The sequence below is a fragment of the Haliotis rubra genome, unplaced genomic scaffold (genome assembly GCF_003918875.1).
Source record: "Haliotis rubra isolate DU_JTF1 unplaced genomic scaffold, ASM391887v1 Scf40, whole genome shotgun sequence".
Classification (NCBI taxonomy): Eukaryota; Metazoa; Mollusca; class Gastropoda; order Lepetellida; family Haliotidae; genus Haliotis; species Haliotis rubra.
Window position 1 is genome coordinate 1113881 of NW_025767080.1, and position 21005 is coordinate 1134885.

At 41.0% G+C, this 21005-nt stretch overlaps 1 protein-coding gene across 1 annotated transcript in view; it reads right to left on the reverse strand.

Moving 5' to 3' along the window:
- Positions 1 to 21005, reverse strand: part of LOC124287335 (5'-3' exoribonuclease 2-like) — a 71742-nt gene that overhangs the window by 4155 nt on the left and 46582 nt on the right. The window contains exon 32 of the mRNA XM_046723832.1: positions 1613 to 1670. Coding sequence (XP_046579788.1) covers positions 1613 to 1670 — 58 coding nt within the window. The remainder of the gene's footprint in view (positions 1 to 1612; positions 1671 to 21005) is intronic.

Genomic DNA, 21005 nt, shown 5'->3' on the forward strand with positions numbered 1-21005 from the left:
GAATGTCAACATCTGCAGCGTTTGTGCAGACCAGTCAATCATCTGTATCGTATACGATAGCTACAGACCATCACTTCCTTTGCTATTGTTTCACAAAGTAGCCATCTTGACATCTGCTTGACGAGAGGAGTCGACGAGAATGGCCGGCGTCCTCATGGCCATTGCGTATGTCATTTAGATGGCGTAAGACACAAGGGCAGGTGAGAGGGTAGGAGGAGGTTCTAAACGCACCTCAAACCCTCTCAGCCAACATGAAGCCTAGCCGTGAGAGCTGGCAATCTCATCAACCCCTCTTCAAGCTACTGAAACAGATAGTGATAGCTGCTTCAGCTTCTCAGCTCAGCCTGCAACAAAGACGCTGTCTCCATCAACACCAGCTACATACACATCATACAACACTATCTACTGCACCTCACTCAATAGTCACAGATACAGGTCTCCTCATATAGCTCATGTTATCAATTAATTGCTTACCTCTTCTAACACACATACCCATGAACTACATTACAAGTAAGTCAGACATAAATACCCTTTAGCATCTACCATCTAGCATCTACCATCTATCCATGAAAGGCAGCATCCATTCAGAGCTTCCACAAAAGTGGCACGATGGATTTGGAAAATCACAATCAAGAAGATTCATTTGGAAACTTCATCCTCATTTAATTCCAAAACTGGGACAGAGTAATCGGTTCATCATACAACTACACTACCAATTGATTTCAACACCCAAGGACAAATTTACAACACAAAAACCACTGGTCAATTTCATTACACACCACAACATCAGACAAATTACAAGGTTCAAATTGTGGGCAAGGCGGAGGCGGCTGGCCACTGAGTGGCCGCTTGACCAGCGCTTGCCTCCCTGTCGGGAGGAAACCTAATCAAAAGCAACACTGCAATCATCTCATTGTCATTAAGACACTCTATGATGACAGGCTTCGCATGAAAATCAAATCAATCTCATTTAAACGGCAGCGGTAAGCTTGACGTGATCCGTAGCGGGCTGCAGTCACACAGATATAAAGCTGGGTAGTGTATCACGCTCTGTGTCAGTGCTTTTGTCCATGTGCTTATTTTCTCTTTAAGACTATCATTTGATAGGAGGAGTGACAGCAACATATGCCTGTGTGGTGATTCAGTCAGCCCCTGACTGATGTGGCTTACCCTAGTTCTCTCTTGTTTACTGAATTCACTTCCCATGTTAATTACACCAGAGGAAGACTATATTCTCATTACATCACCATTAGCCCATTATATACATGTTTCAAGATTACAGCAAGACATACAGGGATGCAATGTGTCTTTCTGTTCCAGCCTTAAACATGTTATTAATAAACCTTACGTTCCTAGTAGCTCTAGCTTTTTGAAGGGACTACTGAGATACTGGGTTACAGATCACAGCAAACATATTGGGATAAAAATGGGAAACATCTTCAGAGATGCCAACAAAAGCTGTATAATTGGGAAAACTGATCATATTCAAGTCTATAGTGAGTAATTTTCAAAATGAAAACACATATCATTACTTGCACATATTTTATCTGCAATGTTCACTTTTGCAACTGCAGTTCAAGTATATTCAACCCCTATCCGATATTACACTGACCTTCGTCCACCTCCTCCACTGGCACCAGTGCTGTAGCTTCCATACTGGCTGCCACCACCTGGAACAAAGCAACAAATACATAAAGACAATGAAGTTGGGTTTAACGCCACCGGCAAGGTGTAGCAGCAACAAATACATACAGACAACGAAGTTGGGTTTAACGCCACTGGCAAGGTGTAGCAGCAACAAATACATACAGACAACGAAGTTGGGTTTAACGCCACTGGCAAGGTGTAGCAGCAACAAATACATACAGACAACGAAGTTGGGTTTAACGCCACTGGCAAGGTGTAGCAGCAACAAATACATAGAGACAATCAAGTTGGGTTTAACGCCACTGGCAAGGTGTAGCAGCAACAAATACATAGAGACAATCAAGTTGGGTTTAAGCGCCACCGGCAAGGTGTAGCAGCAACAAATACATACAGACAATCAAGTTGGGTTTAGCGCCACACGGCAAGGTGTAGCAGCAACAAATACATAGAGACAATCAAGTTGGGTTTAACGCCACTGGCAAGGTGTAGCAGCAACAAATACATAGAGACAACGAAGTTGGGTTTAACGCCACCGGCAAGGTGTAGCAGCAACAAATACATAGAGACAATCAAGTTGGGTTTAACGCCACTGGCAAGGTGTAGCAGCAACAAATACATAGAGACAATCAAGTTGGGTTTAACGCCACTGGCAAGGTGTAGCAGCAACAAATACATAGAGAGACAAAGTTGGGTTTAACGCCACTGGCAAGGTGTAGCAGCAACAAATACATACAGACAACGAAGTTGGGTTTAACGCCACTGGCAAGGTGTAGCAGCAACAAATACATAGAGACAATCAAGTTGGGTTTAACGCCACTGGCAAGGTGTAGCAGCAACAAATACATAGAGACAATCAAGTTGGGTTTAACGCCACCGGCAAGGTGTAGCAGCAACAAATACATAGAGACAATCAAGTTGGGTTTAACGCCACTGGCAAGGTGTAGCAGCAACAAATACATACAGACAATCAAGTTGGGTTTAACGCCACTGGCAAGGTGTAGCAGCAACAAATACATAGAGACAACGAAGTTGGGTTTAACGCCACCGGCAAGGTGTAGCAGCAACAAATACATACAGACAATCAAGTTGGGTTTAACGCCACTGGCAAGGTGTAGCAGCAACAAATACATAGAGACAATCAAGTTGGGTTTAACGCCACTGGCAAGGTGTAGCAGCAACAAATACATAGAGACAACGAAGTTGGGTTTAACGCCACTGGCAAGGTGTAGCAGCAACAAATACATACAGACAACGAAGTTGGGTTTAACGCCACCGGCAAGGTGTAGCAGCAACAAATACATACAGACAACGGTTGGGTTTAACGCCACTGGCAAGGTGTAGCAGCAACAAATACATAGAGACAATCAAGTTGGGTTTAACGCCACTGGCAAGGTGTAGCAGCAACAAATACATAGAGACAATCAAGTTGGGTTTAACGTCACCGGCAAGGTGTAGCAGCAACAAATACATACAGACAACGAAGTTGGGTTTAACGCCACCGGCAAGGTGTAGCAGCAACAAATACATACAGACAATCAAGTTGGGTTTAACGCCACTGGCAAGGTGTAGCAGCAACAAATACATAGAGACAATCAAGTTGGGTTTAACGCCACTGGCAAGGTGTAGCAGCAACAAATACATAGAGACAACGAAGTTGGGTTTAACGCCACTGGCAAGGTGTAGCAGCAACAAATACATACAGACAACGAAGTTGGGTTTAACGCCACCGGCAAGGTGTAGCAGCAACAAATACATACAGACAACGAAGTTGGGTTTAACGCCACTGGCAAGGTGTAGCAGCAACAAATACATAGAGACAATCAAGTTGGGTTTAACGCCACTGGCAAGGTGTAGCAGCAACAAATACATAGAGACAATCAAGTTGGGTTTAACGCCACTGGCAAGGTGTAGCAGGTATACAATGGCATGCAGGTTATGGATTCAGTCACTACACCAGAGGCACTAAAAGCAAACTCAACAAGGATCGCGATGACATGACTGTTGGAGATTTTATGAGTGCTTTCGGTGGAACCAATTTTGCACACTGGTCACACTGAGAAAACAACCTAGTGAGGAAGTTTTGGGATAATGATTATCTAGAGCAGTACCACTGGGATGTGAGTAACAGTACTGTATTGTTTGGAATTTAATTTTGTTCTGATTAGGTAATTGCTATGAGTATTGTATATGAGAGTTGGATGTGGTGTGATTGGTAATGTTGGCATTGGACAGGTTACATCCTTCACTGAAAGACAGTAGAGATTTGACAATGTTTGTGTTTATGGGCATTTTGGTTAGTGTTGCTCTGTGACAATAAGAGATTACGTACCCATGCCATCTTCAGCACTGCATGTGCAATTATTCATGAAAAGATCAGATGAACAGAATGCCTCGAAAGATGAACTTACAAACATCACTAATACATAAACAACTAACCACCCTAACAATAACAACCTCCTCAACCTGTCACTTGTGCTCACCAAACCATGTGCATGAACATAATACCAATCAGCACAATATGCCTACTTAATTCTTCATACCTAACCTAGGTATGCTCTAACAGGACATTACAGGCACTGTATACACAGGTGGACACAAGGCGGACCACGCTGACGTAACATCCCCACAAGCCTCCAGCTTACATCACAGTGAGCCTGGCATCACGCTGCCTGGAGGACCAAGCCACAACACAAACGCTCTCCCTAAATCCGTTTACTGGCAGGCGAGTGAAAGGCTGTCATGGAGTCTCCATGTGTTCAAGATACCTCAACATAAAGGTTTATCTGGGTGAGGGGCTGTTGGACTCGGTAATGGGCAGGATATTATCATAAGTGAGAGTCCTTGTACCTGCTGAAGCGATGCCAAGTAGCTGAGGGGATTATCTCCTCCTTGTTTTACAGGTGAGAAAAATCACAGGTGTACATGTCAGTGGTAAGCTACTGTTGGCACTTGAAGCAGGTAGACTGGAACTAAACTAGTGGATAGGGCATTCCAAACTGCTCTAGCTTATACCTATACTATTGATTAGCTAGAGTCTCCTCTATCAACTTAATCACTGCCCAGTGCTGTTCCTTCTAACCATATACAATCTCATCAGTCACTTAACTCACATGCTCCAATGAACACTGCAACACCCCTCTCAGTGAGTAGCTTCTATAGCACTTCCAACAACTTAACATGTGATTAAGTAGAAGTTGTTAAATGCCGCAGCCAGAAGTATTCCCGATATATCACAGCCGTCTATAAATAACTGAATCTATAAGCAGGCAGACCAGACAGCATGAGTAACGATGCACCACCACCATAAAACAACATGCATTCAGCCAAGTCACAGACAACACAACTGCTGGTACATCATGACAACAACAATTACATGTAACAGACAGACACATCAGGAAACATCCAGACTGATGGCACAATGGCTTAAAACAGACCCAGGTACACGTGTACATTGTGAGGAATCATGGAATCCTGAAATGGCTGGAATGATGATAGTGGCATACAAACCAAACTCGCAGACTCTCGTCAACCAGTTGGCACGACACCGTAGGTCAAGTACCAAACCCGACAGGGACTGTTTCTGGAGGACATAACCCACCAACATACACCAACACTCTACAAGCCCAAACAATCCTCTTGCAAGCTTCAAAGGAATTCATTATTTGTGAGAACATTTCTTTCCTGTATGATGGAATCAATCCAGAAAGCCTCCAACCCATCCACATGATCTGCATCAGATGTGCCAGCAAACTAAAAAACATTGTCTATGGTCAATTTCTTCCACATATCTTCTGATTTGGATCTGTAAAAAGTGACAAAACACATATGTCTCCAATTTCCCCTAATCTATATGTACTTTAATAAAGCTGACATATGAATTTTGTTTTTATGATGATGACATGTGAACGTTGTTTCCATGACGCTGACATATGACTGTCAGAACAGTAGCTTAAGGGAGACCATGGCTGTTAACTCTACATGTGCTCTTCATGGGAAGCCTCTAATTGAACCTCCATCTACCTGCAGTCCACAAATGGCTGAAATGACACGTAAAAAAAGACACACCTTCCCAAACTGCCAAAATAACACTCTCACTGAGTGTTGTTTGTAAGTAATAAATATTCTGATCAAATGATGCCTGTCTATAAATAATCAAGTCTGGATCAGAAAATCCAGTGATTGAGTAAGCAAGCCGTGAAACCAGGAGAGCAATTCTAACTGATGTTCACAGGATTCACAGGGATTGATACAACGATCATATGTTATAACATGTTCACTGCAACCTTCACACAACATCCTCCTGACATTCCAAGGTGACAAATCAACTCCTTCATGCTACAATAACAATATCCCCAATAAATCCATCCTAATGGCCATATCCACATTACAGTCCACTCCATTCAAGCAGGTGACAAAATTACCCTCAAGAGAGCACATGGCAGGTGCTTTGTTTATTGTACAATTGCAATTAGTGCTAGGTAAGGGTGAAGCTCTGCTCTGAAGGAGGTGCCACCCCTTGGTAGAAGGCTGGTCTCTATTCACTCCTCACTTCCCAGGGATAGACAGGTAGGTAGGTAAGTAGAAGGGTGCTTGACCAAGTGGCTTTACATCTTGACATGGTTACATCACCTTCTGGAGAGATGACATCCACCTTGCGAGGACAGGCAAGAGGGCACAGCATGGATAGAAGGGATTAGGCCTCGTGTCCACTGTGGCGAGTGAATCAAAGAGCATACAGTATTTGTTTCTGGAGGATTGATGCTGATGTGTTGTTCTGATCTCAGTAGGTCTAACAGCTTGTGAAGTTAAGTGGTGAATTGCCATTTCTTTGTGTTTGTGGTCGGAGTCATCAGTACTGACAGTAACTGACTGCATTTGGCTTAGAAGCATGCAATTATTTGTTTTACTATTTGATCACATAAACTGGACCTATCATATTCCCTGAACCTAAGGTTGTATTTCCTAGACCAGTGTTCATATTATCTGGACCTAAGATTTTATTTCCTAGACCAATGTTCATATTCCCCAGACCAGTGTTCATATTCCCTGGACCTATGTTCATATTATCTGGACCTAAGATTTTATTTCCTAGACCAATGTTCATATTCCCCAGACCAGTGTTCATATTCCCTGGACCTATGTTCATATTATCTGGACCTAAGATTTTATTTCCTAGATGAGTGTTCATATTCCCTGGACCTACCATATTCGATGAACCTAAGATTTTATTTCCTAGACGAGTGTTCATATTCCCTAGACCAGTGTCCATATTCCCTGGACCTATGTTCATACTTCCTGGACCCAATAATTCCTATTTTCTAGACCAATGTTCATACATGAACCACCAAGAAACCTTCTTAAACCCTCAGAACATTCACCAATTCCAATGCATGCCAACAAACCACAACCAACAATACTTGAGGTAGTACTAACAATACTCTTCTTTCAGTAACCAAATCTAAAGCACATCTAATGTTCAATTATTTTCAATCTCCACGAAAGATTAAATCTTAACATGTGAAGAGATGACTAACAACGTTTAACTTCATACTCAAATGCCCTACAACCACTCCCTACAACGTCTCTACGCCTTGTGTATCCACTATCAACACAATACTTGTCACGTCCTCTCAAAATATTATCTCTGTTAAGTGAACTTCTTCAGCCCACATTTGTTGATGGCAACAAGGATGCCCTGAAACAAATTACCTTCATCGGTGCTATCTTAGCATACTGAGTGTCAGAGAGTTTGTAAAACCACAACACAAAGCCGTGCCATGTTTCAATACCTGTAGGCTGTAGATACAATCAATGCCTCACTGGCTGTGAAAATCTTTAAGAAGAGGCGACAAATCAAACAATCAGATATATTCATAACAGATAAGTTTTGAATATAGTTGTATGTGTCAATTATTGTGTCCATTACACTGTCGGCAAAGTGGTACGCCAAGTTCCATGATTGCAGGACAAGCACAACGATCAGCCACTTGTAGGCCCTTGGGAGTACCTTACCACAGCCTGGAAGGATCTTCAGACTGCCAGAGTACCGCTTAAACATCGGAATTATTGCATGTAAAAACATGTCACACGAAAGAAGAAAATGAAGGAGACACATGTAGAAAATGCAAAACAGTGAGGCAAGTGTGGTGAAGCTCGTCGGAGACGGATCAAGTGCTATATCTTTGAGGTCCGAAGACAAAGCTTGCATACCCTTCAGGAACTCATATTGATTAATTGCATGTAGGACTCGACAGGTAAAAGCGTGCCTTTCAACCACACCTCAGTCGAACATCTTTACATTTCCAAATGAAAACAACCATTTACGGGTGCAAGAGCAGTGGTGAACCTCAGTTCGATACACAGCATTAAAGCCCTTCAAACCACGGCTGTGCAAAAGGCCAGTATTGAACACTATTATCTGACTAAATTAGAGGCAAATTAATATCAAGTGTAATCGGTTGACAGCAGAAAGAGACGCAGCTTAGTGGTAAACATCTAGTCTCTTTAAAGTCTTTGTCAGCGAGTCGTCACACCCTAATTACTGTGAGAACTCACACTTTTTTCTAGCCTGGGGCTATTATTGTTGGGAGTCCATACTATTCGTGCACCAAGACAACTTGTTCCGTTACTGTCTCTACCCTCAGCTATCCATCCCTTCTTCTTACATTTCACCTCAAGTGTTTTCTGACATCTTCTATCAACAAAACAGTTCATAAATTCAGTGCACTCTATATTCTCTAAATATAATTTTTCTACCTTTTTGTGGCTGTGAGTTAAAAAACCCGGGACCATAATTACCGTGTAAACCTATTCAGTTGGAGTCATTATTTGTGTAAGAATGCTGATGAAGATGCTGTTTCTCACACTCAGACAATAATGAACAGTCCACACGGTGGAAACTTATGTTGTTGCAAACCCCTTAATTATCAAGTCAAAAAATCACATGTAAACTATTAACAACTGGGAAGGTCCTCATGAACACCAAAATACATATTTACTGTCTACAGACAGACCAAAATCAGATATACTGGAAAATATCCTACAACCAATGCCTGAGGCTGATCATGTATTCCGTTACTTCCAATCTACCTGTCTACCCATTGAGATACTACACATGTCCCAAAACTTACAAAACAAATCCATCAGATGAGAGATCAATGTATACTATAAAGGGTATTCTGTACATATGATAGAAAATTATAAAAATAAATCCATCAGATGACAGATGAATATAAACTAGAAAGGATATTTTGTACATATGACAGAAAAATTAAAAAAACAAATCCATCAGATGAGAGATGAATATAAACTAGAAAGGATATTTTGTACATATGACAGAAAAATTAAAAAAACATATCCATCAAAGGAGAGATCAATAAATACTCAAAAGGATATTTTGTACATAAGAGAAAAAAATAAAAAAAACAAATCCATCAAAGAAGAGATCAATAAATACTCAAAAGGATATTTTGTACATATGACAGAAAAATTAAAAAAACAAATCCATCAGATGAGAGATGAATATAAACTCGAAAGGATATTTTGTACATATGACAGAAAAATTTTAAAAATAAATCCATCAAAGGAGATATCAATATAAACTAGAAAGTATATTCCGTATATATGAAAGAAATGCATTAAAAAGATATCCTATCTTACACAAAACTACTTATGTTCACCAATCATCTTCCCACTGAAGCTGAGAGCCTCAGGATGGGAGATGTTCTCAACCTGCAAACTTACATGGAAACACACCCAGAGCAGGCTCTTTGTGTCTTTAAGATGGCTACAAAAAAGGATTTGAGAAAGGAAATACTTGAAGTTATTCACATGCAGTTTCTGATTGCATAATGATTTCATGCCATGTCCGACGTGTCTTGTGTCTGCAGCAATGCGTCATCAGCAGCAACAAAGGCCTGGCCACTAGACAGGGCTTTGTGAGCTGACATCACCAATCTTGGGTCGTCATTACAATCGTTAATATCAATAGAATTAACCCACCAATATGTACATCGCCTCAAAAAATCAGGCAGCAATAGTTGGTGCACAAAGGAGCACCAGCTACCAAGCAAGGTCGGGACAATTAAAGTTGATAGTTTGAGCTTGTCTCCATAATACATCTAAATTCAATCTGTGATGTAATTAGAAGTATAGGGGCTATTATGAACAAGTTGTTGAGGTGAGCGTGGACCGTGAACGAAGCGTGACCAAGTATGGCACAGGGATTATTGCCTTAGACATGAGTTTCCGTGCAATTACCATCAGTTTTGTCTGTGCAAGAGTCAATATTATATCACAATAACACAAGCTGACACGATGTTCACATGAATGCCCCCTGGGACGTGTCATGAGAAAAACATGCACGACAAAGTCCAAACAAACTTAACCATTTTAGTTTTTCTTTAAAAGTTTCTCATAGCAACTCCTTTTTTACAATTCATGTTAGACTGACTTGAATGAATAAAATAAAGAAAATTACTTTTAGAATTGTGAATAATTCTGAAATAATAATATTTTATTTATTTCCTAAATGAATATAGAGTGGTAATCTCTCTTATAAGAAAGAATTACTCTGTATTGATACTTTCGATTAAGAACATTAACATAAAGTAATTATATTTGAAAATTATACCTGCACACAAAAATGTTTTTTTGCAGTTTGCCAAAGAGGATAAATGGAGTTTGTCATTCTGATCATACCAACAATCTAGAATACCTATTTCTCTGTATACAACACATCATCAATGAATTTCACCCTTCTGCTTGGAACCTATGAATGTTAAAAATCCCCAACAACTTAAGTACATATGCTGTAATTCTGGAATGCAAAAGAACTCAGGAAGGAGTTTACCAATCAGTAATGGGGAGAGCAACACAGGCTGCCAACACTTTATATGTTCATGTTTAAAACGGCCATGCTTCAATAGCTGAATTTCAAACATGCTCAAGGACACTGTCAAGAAGCTCAATCTGCAGCTTCAGCAATCGAGCAAGAATCAAATGAACCTATTCCCCAATGACCAAAATTGTCCGAAGCCAGATTCAGAAAAGTTACTGACAAGCCAACGATTGCAAATAGGGGCTGATCTAATTGGGCGAAGGAAACATATAATTTTGGTGGACTCCATCAATCGTAATTGACTGGTGGGTACGGTGAAGAGCCGACTAAACCAATGCTAGCAACTGGCCGCTTTGGCACTTGTCAACAAATTGGATTACAATTACACGAACGAAATTTTGCCAATGTGCCTAATACCTGTGCTTGGTGTTCGAATTGAGAGCTTGACAAGGACTCACAAGGGTGTCCGAGCGATTGACATTCATTGCGTGGCCTTCCAATTCATTCCCCAACAAAAACGACAGCAAATTTCGGGTGATTTCATTCAAATCAGGGCAATTCTTCACACTTTTCATCATGGTCGCAATTAAAATGAACATTCCAATGAAATTTGGTGGTAATTACTGGAGCATGTGGGGTGCTTGAAGTAAGCTGCTTGGTGATTGGCCTTTGTTGGGGGGGATAAGAGGGGCAAAACATTACAATGTAATCTGCAACATCATCAAGTAAGTTCTCTGTATCGTCTCAGGAACATACATCAAATGTTTTCTCTCACTATTGTAATGTGTACAGGTTAAAAAAAATGACAATTTGAGCACTCTGTTTTAAGGATTTATTGAAATACATAATAAAATGCCTCATGTGTCAGTATCGAAATATTTTGGATGAATATCAAAAAATGAATTTATTGTGGCCAAAAAAAATTCATAAGCCTCTTTCCTTTTGTTTCAATCACAACACAATTACCCAGTGAAACAAGTACATAGTGTTTTTTATGCTGGTCATGTACTGAGAATAAAGGGAGGTCAAGAAGTCCAAGATGCTGCAATCTGCCATTAGTAGTTCAATTCTCATCTTGGCTCTGGTCAACCTCCGTCACTATGAACTGCCATATGAAGCCAACATATAATGTTATAATCACAATAGTGATAAAAGCAGTGAAACCTAATCACCCACTCCAGGAATTCAAACAGGACTAACTGAAGTACATGTATTAGCACCATCTCAAAGTTAAGGGTACCATTCTTTGTGTTTGTGTCTCACATCACCCATCTGGCCGTATTTAACAGCCATCCAAGTAAAATTGTTCCTAATTTCCCCAAATAACCAGAAATTATCAAACAAAATATATATAAGGAATCGTATCAATACCTGACCCCCGGCAATGCACACATCAGCCAGGTGGAAGCTGCAGGGTAAAGTAACCTCTCACTTCGGACCAAACTTTGTTTACTTCAAACCAAAGTAAAAACACATCCATACCAAATCTTATCCTTTCATCTCATACAGATATATGACAATTTCTTGTCTGTCTTTGGCAGTACTCATTTCAGCAAGTCAACTAAACAACTCATCATAACCAATTGACAGCTTTAGCCGGTAGATGTAAGCAGAGTGTTAAAAGTGGCTAGAAGTCAAATCACCCCAAAGCCATACAAAGACAACTCTCTATAAATGCTTAACCAGAATCTCAAAATTCTTTGAAAAGAAACACATTTTTCCTTATTTTCAAACAAGAATAATATGTCCATATTTATTCTTTTCGTCTGAGGTTCTTTATTAAACCTGCAGCTTTCATCTTGGTGCTCTTCATGCACAAGCATCTTTGAAGTTGAATTCATCAATAATGTGCATATTGAGTTTTTCCAGCTTCTTCTACCAATAGATTCAACAGCCAAGCTAACCACTTCATAAATTGATATCTCTCTTATTTCAAGGTTTATTTCTTTTATTTGCCAACAAATTGACTAGCAGAGCCAACGAGCCCTCACTAGTTTGTCTGGAGAACTCTTGTGGAGAATTTAAGCATCCCTTCCTGTGGAGAGTAACAGCACAATACAGACATCTTGTTTGTCAAAATGGTGAGAAAGGGGTTTCGAGACTCTCTTCTCAGTCCTTGCCACAGACTTGAACCACTCTACCCACTCAGACTATAGGCTTGTGGCCGTTTGTTGCCGTAGACAATTTATGCATAAGGTGCAAATAAGTCATCTGTTGGTAATATTTCTGTCCAGGGCGGATTTTGATTTGGAATGTTACGAGAGCAATCGTCCACTAAAATCGGCATGGATAACATGTAGGGTTAGTCCACACTTGAAGTTGGCGGAGCTCTCGGCTCCGTACTTGTCAGCATAGGGAGCCTTGTGTACGCCTCAAGGGCTCCTGCATGAATAATTACGACAGTTTTAGCAACTATCACTCTGCTCTCTTGAAGGGATTAGCCCTGGTAGGAAAGGCCCAGATGCTAACAGAGTCCACGGCGACAAGTGACGAATGACAGCACTTGAAATCCCGGCCAAACACCAGCGAAAAACCCTCAGCTAATTGTCACAAGCAGACTTAATAACCACCCTTAAGTAGATGTCAAAATCTATATCCTCATCTGTCAACTGCAGTTTCAGATTTGTCTTGAAGCCCCAGGTCAGCGTAAGCTGACTTGCCCTAATTGATATCACCGAGATGGAGAGTATGTTAAGTCTGATGTGGTCCCACCTCCATCTTCCCGAAGCAAGCTAAGTATAACAAATGACTCGCAGTCTTTCTTCTGTTGTCGTACGCATTGAATGGAGTGGTATATTGGGCCCTCAAATGCCAAATTAGCCATAGCAAGAGCCCTGAGTAAACATGGGAGAAATATTATCGGCCATTAGCAACGTCAACACCAACAGTGATGGGCCATCTGACCATGCCCCACTGAAATAATTAGGAATGGTCACTTGGGGACATCAGAAAAAAATTACCTGACAACTTTTATAAAATTTTAGTTTGAAACACATTTCACATAAGTGGGAGCCCTTGTGGAAATGATTCCTCATTTATAAATATTTGGTTCATGACAATATGCTGTACCATTGTTTAATCAATTACAAAGGACAATTTGTAGCACAAAAAACAAACAAATATCTGTGTTATTAAATAATGAAGTACTCAGTTTCAAATAACTCTACCTATTTTCAGTATATATTTAAAAATGTTTCCGTGTTAAGTCAACTTGATGTAAACAACATCATAAATGATGATCATCACTTTCACATAAATAGTTTGTCCAAAATAAACAAAATGTATTTTTATGAAAAACAGCAACTGAAGCACTCACAAAAATAACCAACTACAACAAAATCAACATTTTCAAATTCTTATTTAATACTTCATCATCACTCATTGTTTTGTATTTGTTTCATTTACAGAAATGCAAAACAAATGAGCCCGTTTGACCCAACTATGATCCTCCCCTGCTTTGGTAAGCTGATACAGCATCGAGCTGAGACAACACTAGCTGCAACAATGGATCAGCTGAGAGTGAGGTGTAGCTATTGCACCTGTCGTAGAACACACACACACACGCTCACACACACAGATAGGTAACGCTACACACGTGAGCTTCCCATATTGCATAGCTGCCTTGAGTGCTCATCCAGCCTGGTGTGGATAGGCATGGAGGGTCATCGAAACAGACGAAGAGGGGATTTGGATGCTCAGGTCGATACTGTCAACGCAATACCCAATCAATCGTGAACAGTTTTCTCTGGGATATATTACCGGGTGTTCCTAGTTAATACGAACCCCTGACAGGATATTGAAACAAAGGCTCTGCAGCTTTAGTCACGCATAAAGAAACTGGTCACGTTGGGAATTGTTGGTCATACGCAACTATATCATAGAATAATTCTGTCGGGCCTTCTTAAAGTTTAATGTCTTTGGTACTTCAACAAAATGATTAATAGGAAATAACTAATCAGATTTCGTCTTTTTTTAATAAAGCAACAGATGGGTCATTTCCATTCTGTCAGTGTTTTTGAGAGAGATAATTCAGGGAATACAAGTTATTCACAAATTGAGTGTGGCGTAAATATTGTCTAACTGGGGAAAAATTTCACTCACTGTTAGATCACTGTCTTGCCTCTAATCCCAAGAATTTGTATAATTCTGAATGAATAAATCATGTATAACCCTCAAGTCAATGTGTCTCACAGTTGAACACAGCATTAATTTTGAACTAACATTCATTCCTAAAAACAGAATTATTCTGTTATGAAAACTTGAATATTTGTCAGGGGTGGAAATAACCCATTGCCCGAAGCCCGAGTCCAGTGGTTTTTTCTGTCGGGCAAGCAAATTTGTATATCACACTGTACCGGTGTCCAGTTGACTTTCCAATATTAATTATGTTGTTTATTTAAAAAATGAACAAGAAAACGGCCGGTATAGTGGAAAAATTATCAGGGCAAGTGATTTTACATGTGCCACTGTACCGGAGTACACTAGCAATTTTAAAGTTATTTCCGTCCCTGATACATTGTATAAATATAAACACAATAGAAAATCATCACCATCTTATGCAGGCACACACATAACTAACCATGGCATTACGTTCCTACAGAGAAATCAAGATCGAGACATGAAACGATATTTTACCCTGCATTCAGCCACCAACTCTGAATGTTTCCTGAATGGTAGTTAATCATTGATTTAGTAGTAATGTCCCTAAATCTGTATATCGATACAGTATCAACATGAAAAACCTATTGATATGCTGACATCATGATATGCGATGACATCCCTAGACACCAGTCAAAACAAATCCTGTCCCAGGTGACACCAGGACATGATGTCAAGCTTGTGTAGGATACAGTGACACCAGGACATGATGTCAAGCTTGTGTAGGATACCGTGAAACCTGGACATGATGTCAAGCTTGTGTAGGATACCGTGACACCAGGACATGATGTCAAGCTTGTGTAGGATACAGTGAAACCTGGACATGATGTCAAGCTTGTGTAGGATACAGTGACACCAGGACATGATGTCAAGCTTGTGTAGGATACCGTGACACCAGGACAGGATGTAAAGCTTGTGTAGGATACAGTGAAACCTGGACATGATGTCAAGCTTGTGTAGGATACAGTGACACCAGGACATGATGTCAAGCTTGTGTAGGATACCGTGAAACCTGGACATGATGTCAAGCTTGTGTAGGATACAGTGACACCAGGACATGATGTCAAGCTTGTGTAGGATACAGTGACACCAGGACATGATGTCAAGCTTGTGTAGGATACCGTGACACCAGGACATGATGTCAAGCTTGTGTAGGATTGCGTGACACCAGGACATGATGTCAAGCTTGTGTAGGATACAGTGACACCAGGACATGATGTCAAGCTTGTGTAGGATACAGTGACACCAGGACATGATGTCAAGCTTGTGTAGGATACAGTGACACCAGGACATGATGTCAAGCTTGTGTAGGATACAGTGACACCAGGACATGATGTCAAGCTTGTGTAGGATACCGTGAAACCTGGACATGATGTCAAGCTTGTGTAGGATACAGTGACACCAGGACATGATGTCAAGCTGTGTAGGATACAGTGACACCAGGACATGATGTCAAGCTTGTGTAGGATACAGTGAAACCTGGACATGATGTCAAGCTTGTGTAGGATACCGTGACACCAGGACATGATGTCAAGCTTGTGTAGGATACCGTGACACCAGGACATGATGTCAAGCTTGTGTAGGATACCGTGACACCAGGACATGATGTCAAGCTTGTGTAGGATACCGTGACACCAGGACATGATGTCAAGCTTGTGTAGGATACCGTGACACCAGGACATGATGTCAAGCTTGTGTAGGATACAGTGACACCAGGACATGATGTCAAGCTTGTGTAGGATACCGTGACACCAGGACATGATGTCAAGCTTGTGTCGGATACAGTGACACCAGGACATGATGTCAAGCTTGTGTAGGATACCGTGAAACCTGGACATGATGTCAAGCTTGTGTAGGATACCGTGACACCAGGACATGATGTCAAGCTTGTGTAGGATACCGTGACACCAGGACATGATGTCAAGCTTGTGTAGGATACCGTGACACCAGGACATGATGTCAAGCTTGTGTAGGATACCGTGACACCAGGACATGATGTCAAGCTTGTGTAGGATACCGTGACACCAGGACATGATGTCAAGCTTGTGTAGGATACCGTGACACCAGGACATGATGTCAAGCTTGTGTAGGATACAGTGAAACCTGGACATGATGTCAAGCTTGTGTAGGATACAGTGACACCAGGACATGATGTCAAGCTTGTGTAGGATACAGTGACACCAGGACATGATGTCAAGCTTGTGTAGGATACAGTGAAACCTGGACAACACTTAATCAAGTCAACATATCAAGATGACATCCTTTAGAAATAGACCAGAACGTCTTGACATAAACCTGCAGGAAGATGCTCTTGAGGTCGTCAGATACATGACAGATTGCCAGCATGGTCAGTTCCTGACATCTTGAGGTGGCAAGAACAGTATGTACCTATGCAGATGCACATAGCTGGAGGAATAATTTGTTGATACATTTGTCAAGAACTAAGTCAACAACAATATGAAACAGTCAAAACTGCACTCAGTCAATATCTCACTCAGTCAATACAGTGCTGGCATGACATCAAGTGCACCAGTCAGCTATCATTCGCGGTGGTGGGATGGTGTTGGGGTGGGGTCGTTCGGTGGGTGGAGTCAAAGCTCCTGTTAACACTTGACAATGAGATGGCACTCTGTGCATCATGTTTTACATTAATAGATTCTAAGTTCTATTATTAGTTTTAATAACAATTTTGTTTGGTCGAAACTTATTGTCCAAAAGAGCAAAAAACTTACCTGGCTATGACATTGACATTACTGAGTACGCGGGACTTGAGCAACATCAGATGCTTGACTGTAAGAACATATAGACTTCTTAACTCCCCAGATTTTTTGTGAAATTCTCAAGAGCTACTTCCAGTGATAAGCTGACGGACTACCTGATCAGACTATTGTATATGTGAGTAGTCTTGACAGGTTTGCAAGGAAACGAAGAAATGAAACTTTTCAGTTAATCAAGAAAATGACAATTAGGGTTGGTCCAATTTCCTCGGCGTATCATCTGGACGCTGACAACTCTGTCACGAAATTCTCATTTACCTCCCAGATCGCAGTTGTGTGTCGGTACACCTTTTGGCGCACCTCCTCAGAAACAATACCACTGGTTTGGAGAGTCCTCAATACGGCTGTCCTCTCGTAGGTAGCAACTGGACACCCCTCTCAGCCTCCCTTTAATAGAGATATTCTCACTCCGAGTGACAGGCCACTCTCTCACTTAGATTGTACAAGTGCTAATTAAGCCGTGAAGGGGTTTAAGATTTGACCGGGAACCTGTCAAAGACGCTCTTATCTATTCTGACGAGCATGGCACCATTAGCTGTCTTTTCTCTCTCTACCTCTTTTGTCAAACGAACAAAACTCTCAGCAAAAAGTTCATTAGTTAGTTTGGTAATGGACACCTGCACGGCCGTCGTCTAATTGCCGTGCGATGTCACACAGCACTTGCAACTTATATCACTGTTCAGACAAATTTAACTTCAAAAACAGGAAGCGGACGTCATGACATTTATGTAAGTATAGGACAAGTTCAATGTATGCCATTTCATAATGTGATTTGGACATCATTTTCAGTGTTGGCCCATTTATACAATCAGTCATTTTCTTCACTTAATAAACATTATGAATTGATTTAATTTCAACATATATAGTCAAGATAAAAATATACTAATCTACAACAGTGTTCAAAACCAACCGTGTGCTTGTGAGAGTGCAAATACTAGATATTTCTTTCAGATATTCTGCGTTGACTATAACCAAAATACTTTTGATGAGTAGAGTTATTCAGGGATTATGCAACCTTATAATAAGTTTGAGCAATATTTCAGTCATACCTAAGCAGGGTGAACCAAGTTCAGGCTTCACATATTGTGCAGGGAATCGAACCTGGATGGTCAGTGTGATACACCAGCACTTTAACCACAAGGCTACCCCACCACCCATGCATATAGTCTAGATCAAAGTACAACTTAACCCACAACACAGCTGAGCATACAAGAAACAATCAGATTACATAGCATTCGCTGAGCAATGATACAAGTGTTAACTTTACAAACTCACATCACAGAGTTAAACAGAGACACCCTGACACCATTGGCAAAGTCACAAGCATGCCAAAAGCAGCCTACATATGAAAGTGTATTTATAGCCCCTAACGACAATTTTCCAGATATATTTTTTCATTCATCAGAATAAGCAGAAGCTGAGAAATGTATCTAATTGTAAGTGAGGGAAGATCCTATTTGCTCAAACACTCAGCTTGCTACAGCGGCAGGTTGCAAAACGTTAGGTTCTCACTGTTAAGCAGTTAGTAGGGAGACAGCCTGTATATGGTGTTGTCTCAGTAAACAAGATGAACAGAGCCCTCGGTACAGCCAAAATACCCAACATGAGATGTGTTATGTCCCAACCAATAAAATATAGTGTATCTACACCGGCAGTGTTGACCTATGTCAACACCCAGTGCCGTCCCTACACAGGAGCATACACCCAGCCCCACGGAGAACCTTTCAGTCTCATCATGATGCACCGGCACAAAGCATTCACTCAGGGGCGGTCGTTTTGTAGATGGAATGGCTAGCATAATTGAATTAATTCGTAGATCCCTTGTCAGTGGATATGAAAAAGGTTATTGAACGTTATGTGAAAAGGAACCTACATCAACGCATCTTGCCACTCATTGTGAAAGTTTCTTGTTTCTTTTCGAGAGATTTGCGTAAATTGGGGAGGCAGAGCTTGCAGCACCTGGGTCAGAGAAGCACTGGGGCCGAGGCAAGCTTTGAGGGGCTCCCCCAATCACAGCAGCCTGAAGAATCTTTACAAGTGAGACAATACCGCCATGTCTAAGAGGCCAATTAGGAGAACTTTCTTCGCCCGTGCATTCAGCTTTTTGCAAGTAATAACAGATCAGTGGCTGCGATGCGCGAACAGCAACAATTAAAGACCGCTCACTGCTGAAGGCCGGACGATAGAGGAGACACTTCAAACTGGAGGGGCCACCATTTTGACAGCTTAGATTGACGGGTACGAGGAAAAAATACACAAAATCAGGCTTCAATTGAGGGAACAAATAATACTTTCCACCCAACTAAACAATAATGGTGGAACGAGGGCAACTTTTCTGCTTACAAACATATCGCTTCATTGAAAGACAGTGTGGGTGCTTGAAAGCCTATTACAACGCAAGTGGGTCCCCCCATCAATGCTGTGCTAAATACAAGATTACTACCATGTCACCTTTCCCAAAACTCCCCAGAAATGCTATTCAGCGGCGGCGTTGTCGATACTATCGCCAGCGTAGCAAAATATTATCTGTCACTCAAATTCACAGCATCTTTCAAAGAGTATTGGGCTGAGAAACAATATGAGGAAATTGGCAACGTTAGTAATTTATCTTCAAGTTTGCCACTACCCCCATGATAGACAGATGGTGTGAGTGTGTGCCTATTAAACCCCTCTTGTTAGACTTTCTTGGGTTAACCCAAGACGGTGGGGGTCATGTGTAGAAGGTATAACAGCCCACCCACAAGCTTGAACAGGCTGACAGTGTATACCCATCCTCTGTATCTCCTGTCACAGTCCTACAACACTGGCACGCTCCATGGTAGCTGCAGCACTGGCAAGCACTGGCAAGCAATAGCAAGAATATGTCCTCATCTTGTGGCAGTTCTGTGTCAAGCTGACAGGGTAATAGGATCTGTAAAGCTTGTTCAACACAGTGAACAGGGTTATACAATGATGTGTATACAGTTGAACAAACGGGTTGAATATACATCACAGTGTAAGGGCCTCATGTGGAGGGGAAGAAAGATAAGAGAGAAAGAGTGAGCATGGATATTAACGTTGTGGGATTCAAGTACAGACAAGGAGACCATCAAATATGTCAAGTTATCCGTACTTCCAGATTAAAACATTTATTTGTTTTGTGCTGTTTATTTCTGCATTCTACAACATTCTAGCAAAATGATACTGTTCAAAAAAGTGTCTAAAAAGGCCAATCCAGAGATTGATATCATGAACAGTGTTATGCTGATGGTACACAATTAACCAAATCATTAACAACAATGTCTTTTATGAAATGCTTTAATGTAAACATTATATTTCAGTGGATGAGTGAGTGAGTTTAGTTCTACACCACACTCAACAATATTCCAGCTATATGGTGGCGGTCTGTAAATAAATGAGTCTGGACCAGACAATCCAGTGATCAACAGCATGAGCATCGATCTGCACAATTCAGAACCGATGACATGTGTCAACCAAGTCAGCAAGCCTGACCACCCGATCCTGTTAGTCGCCTCTTACGACAAGCATGGGTTACTGAAGATCAATTCTAACCCCGATTTTCACTGGTCTGTTATCTTTCAGAT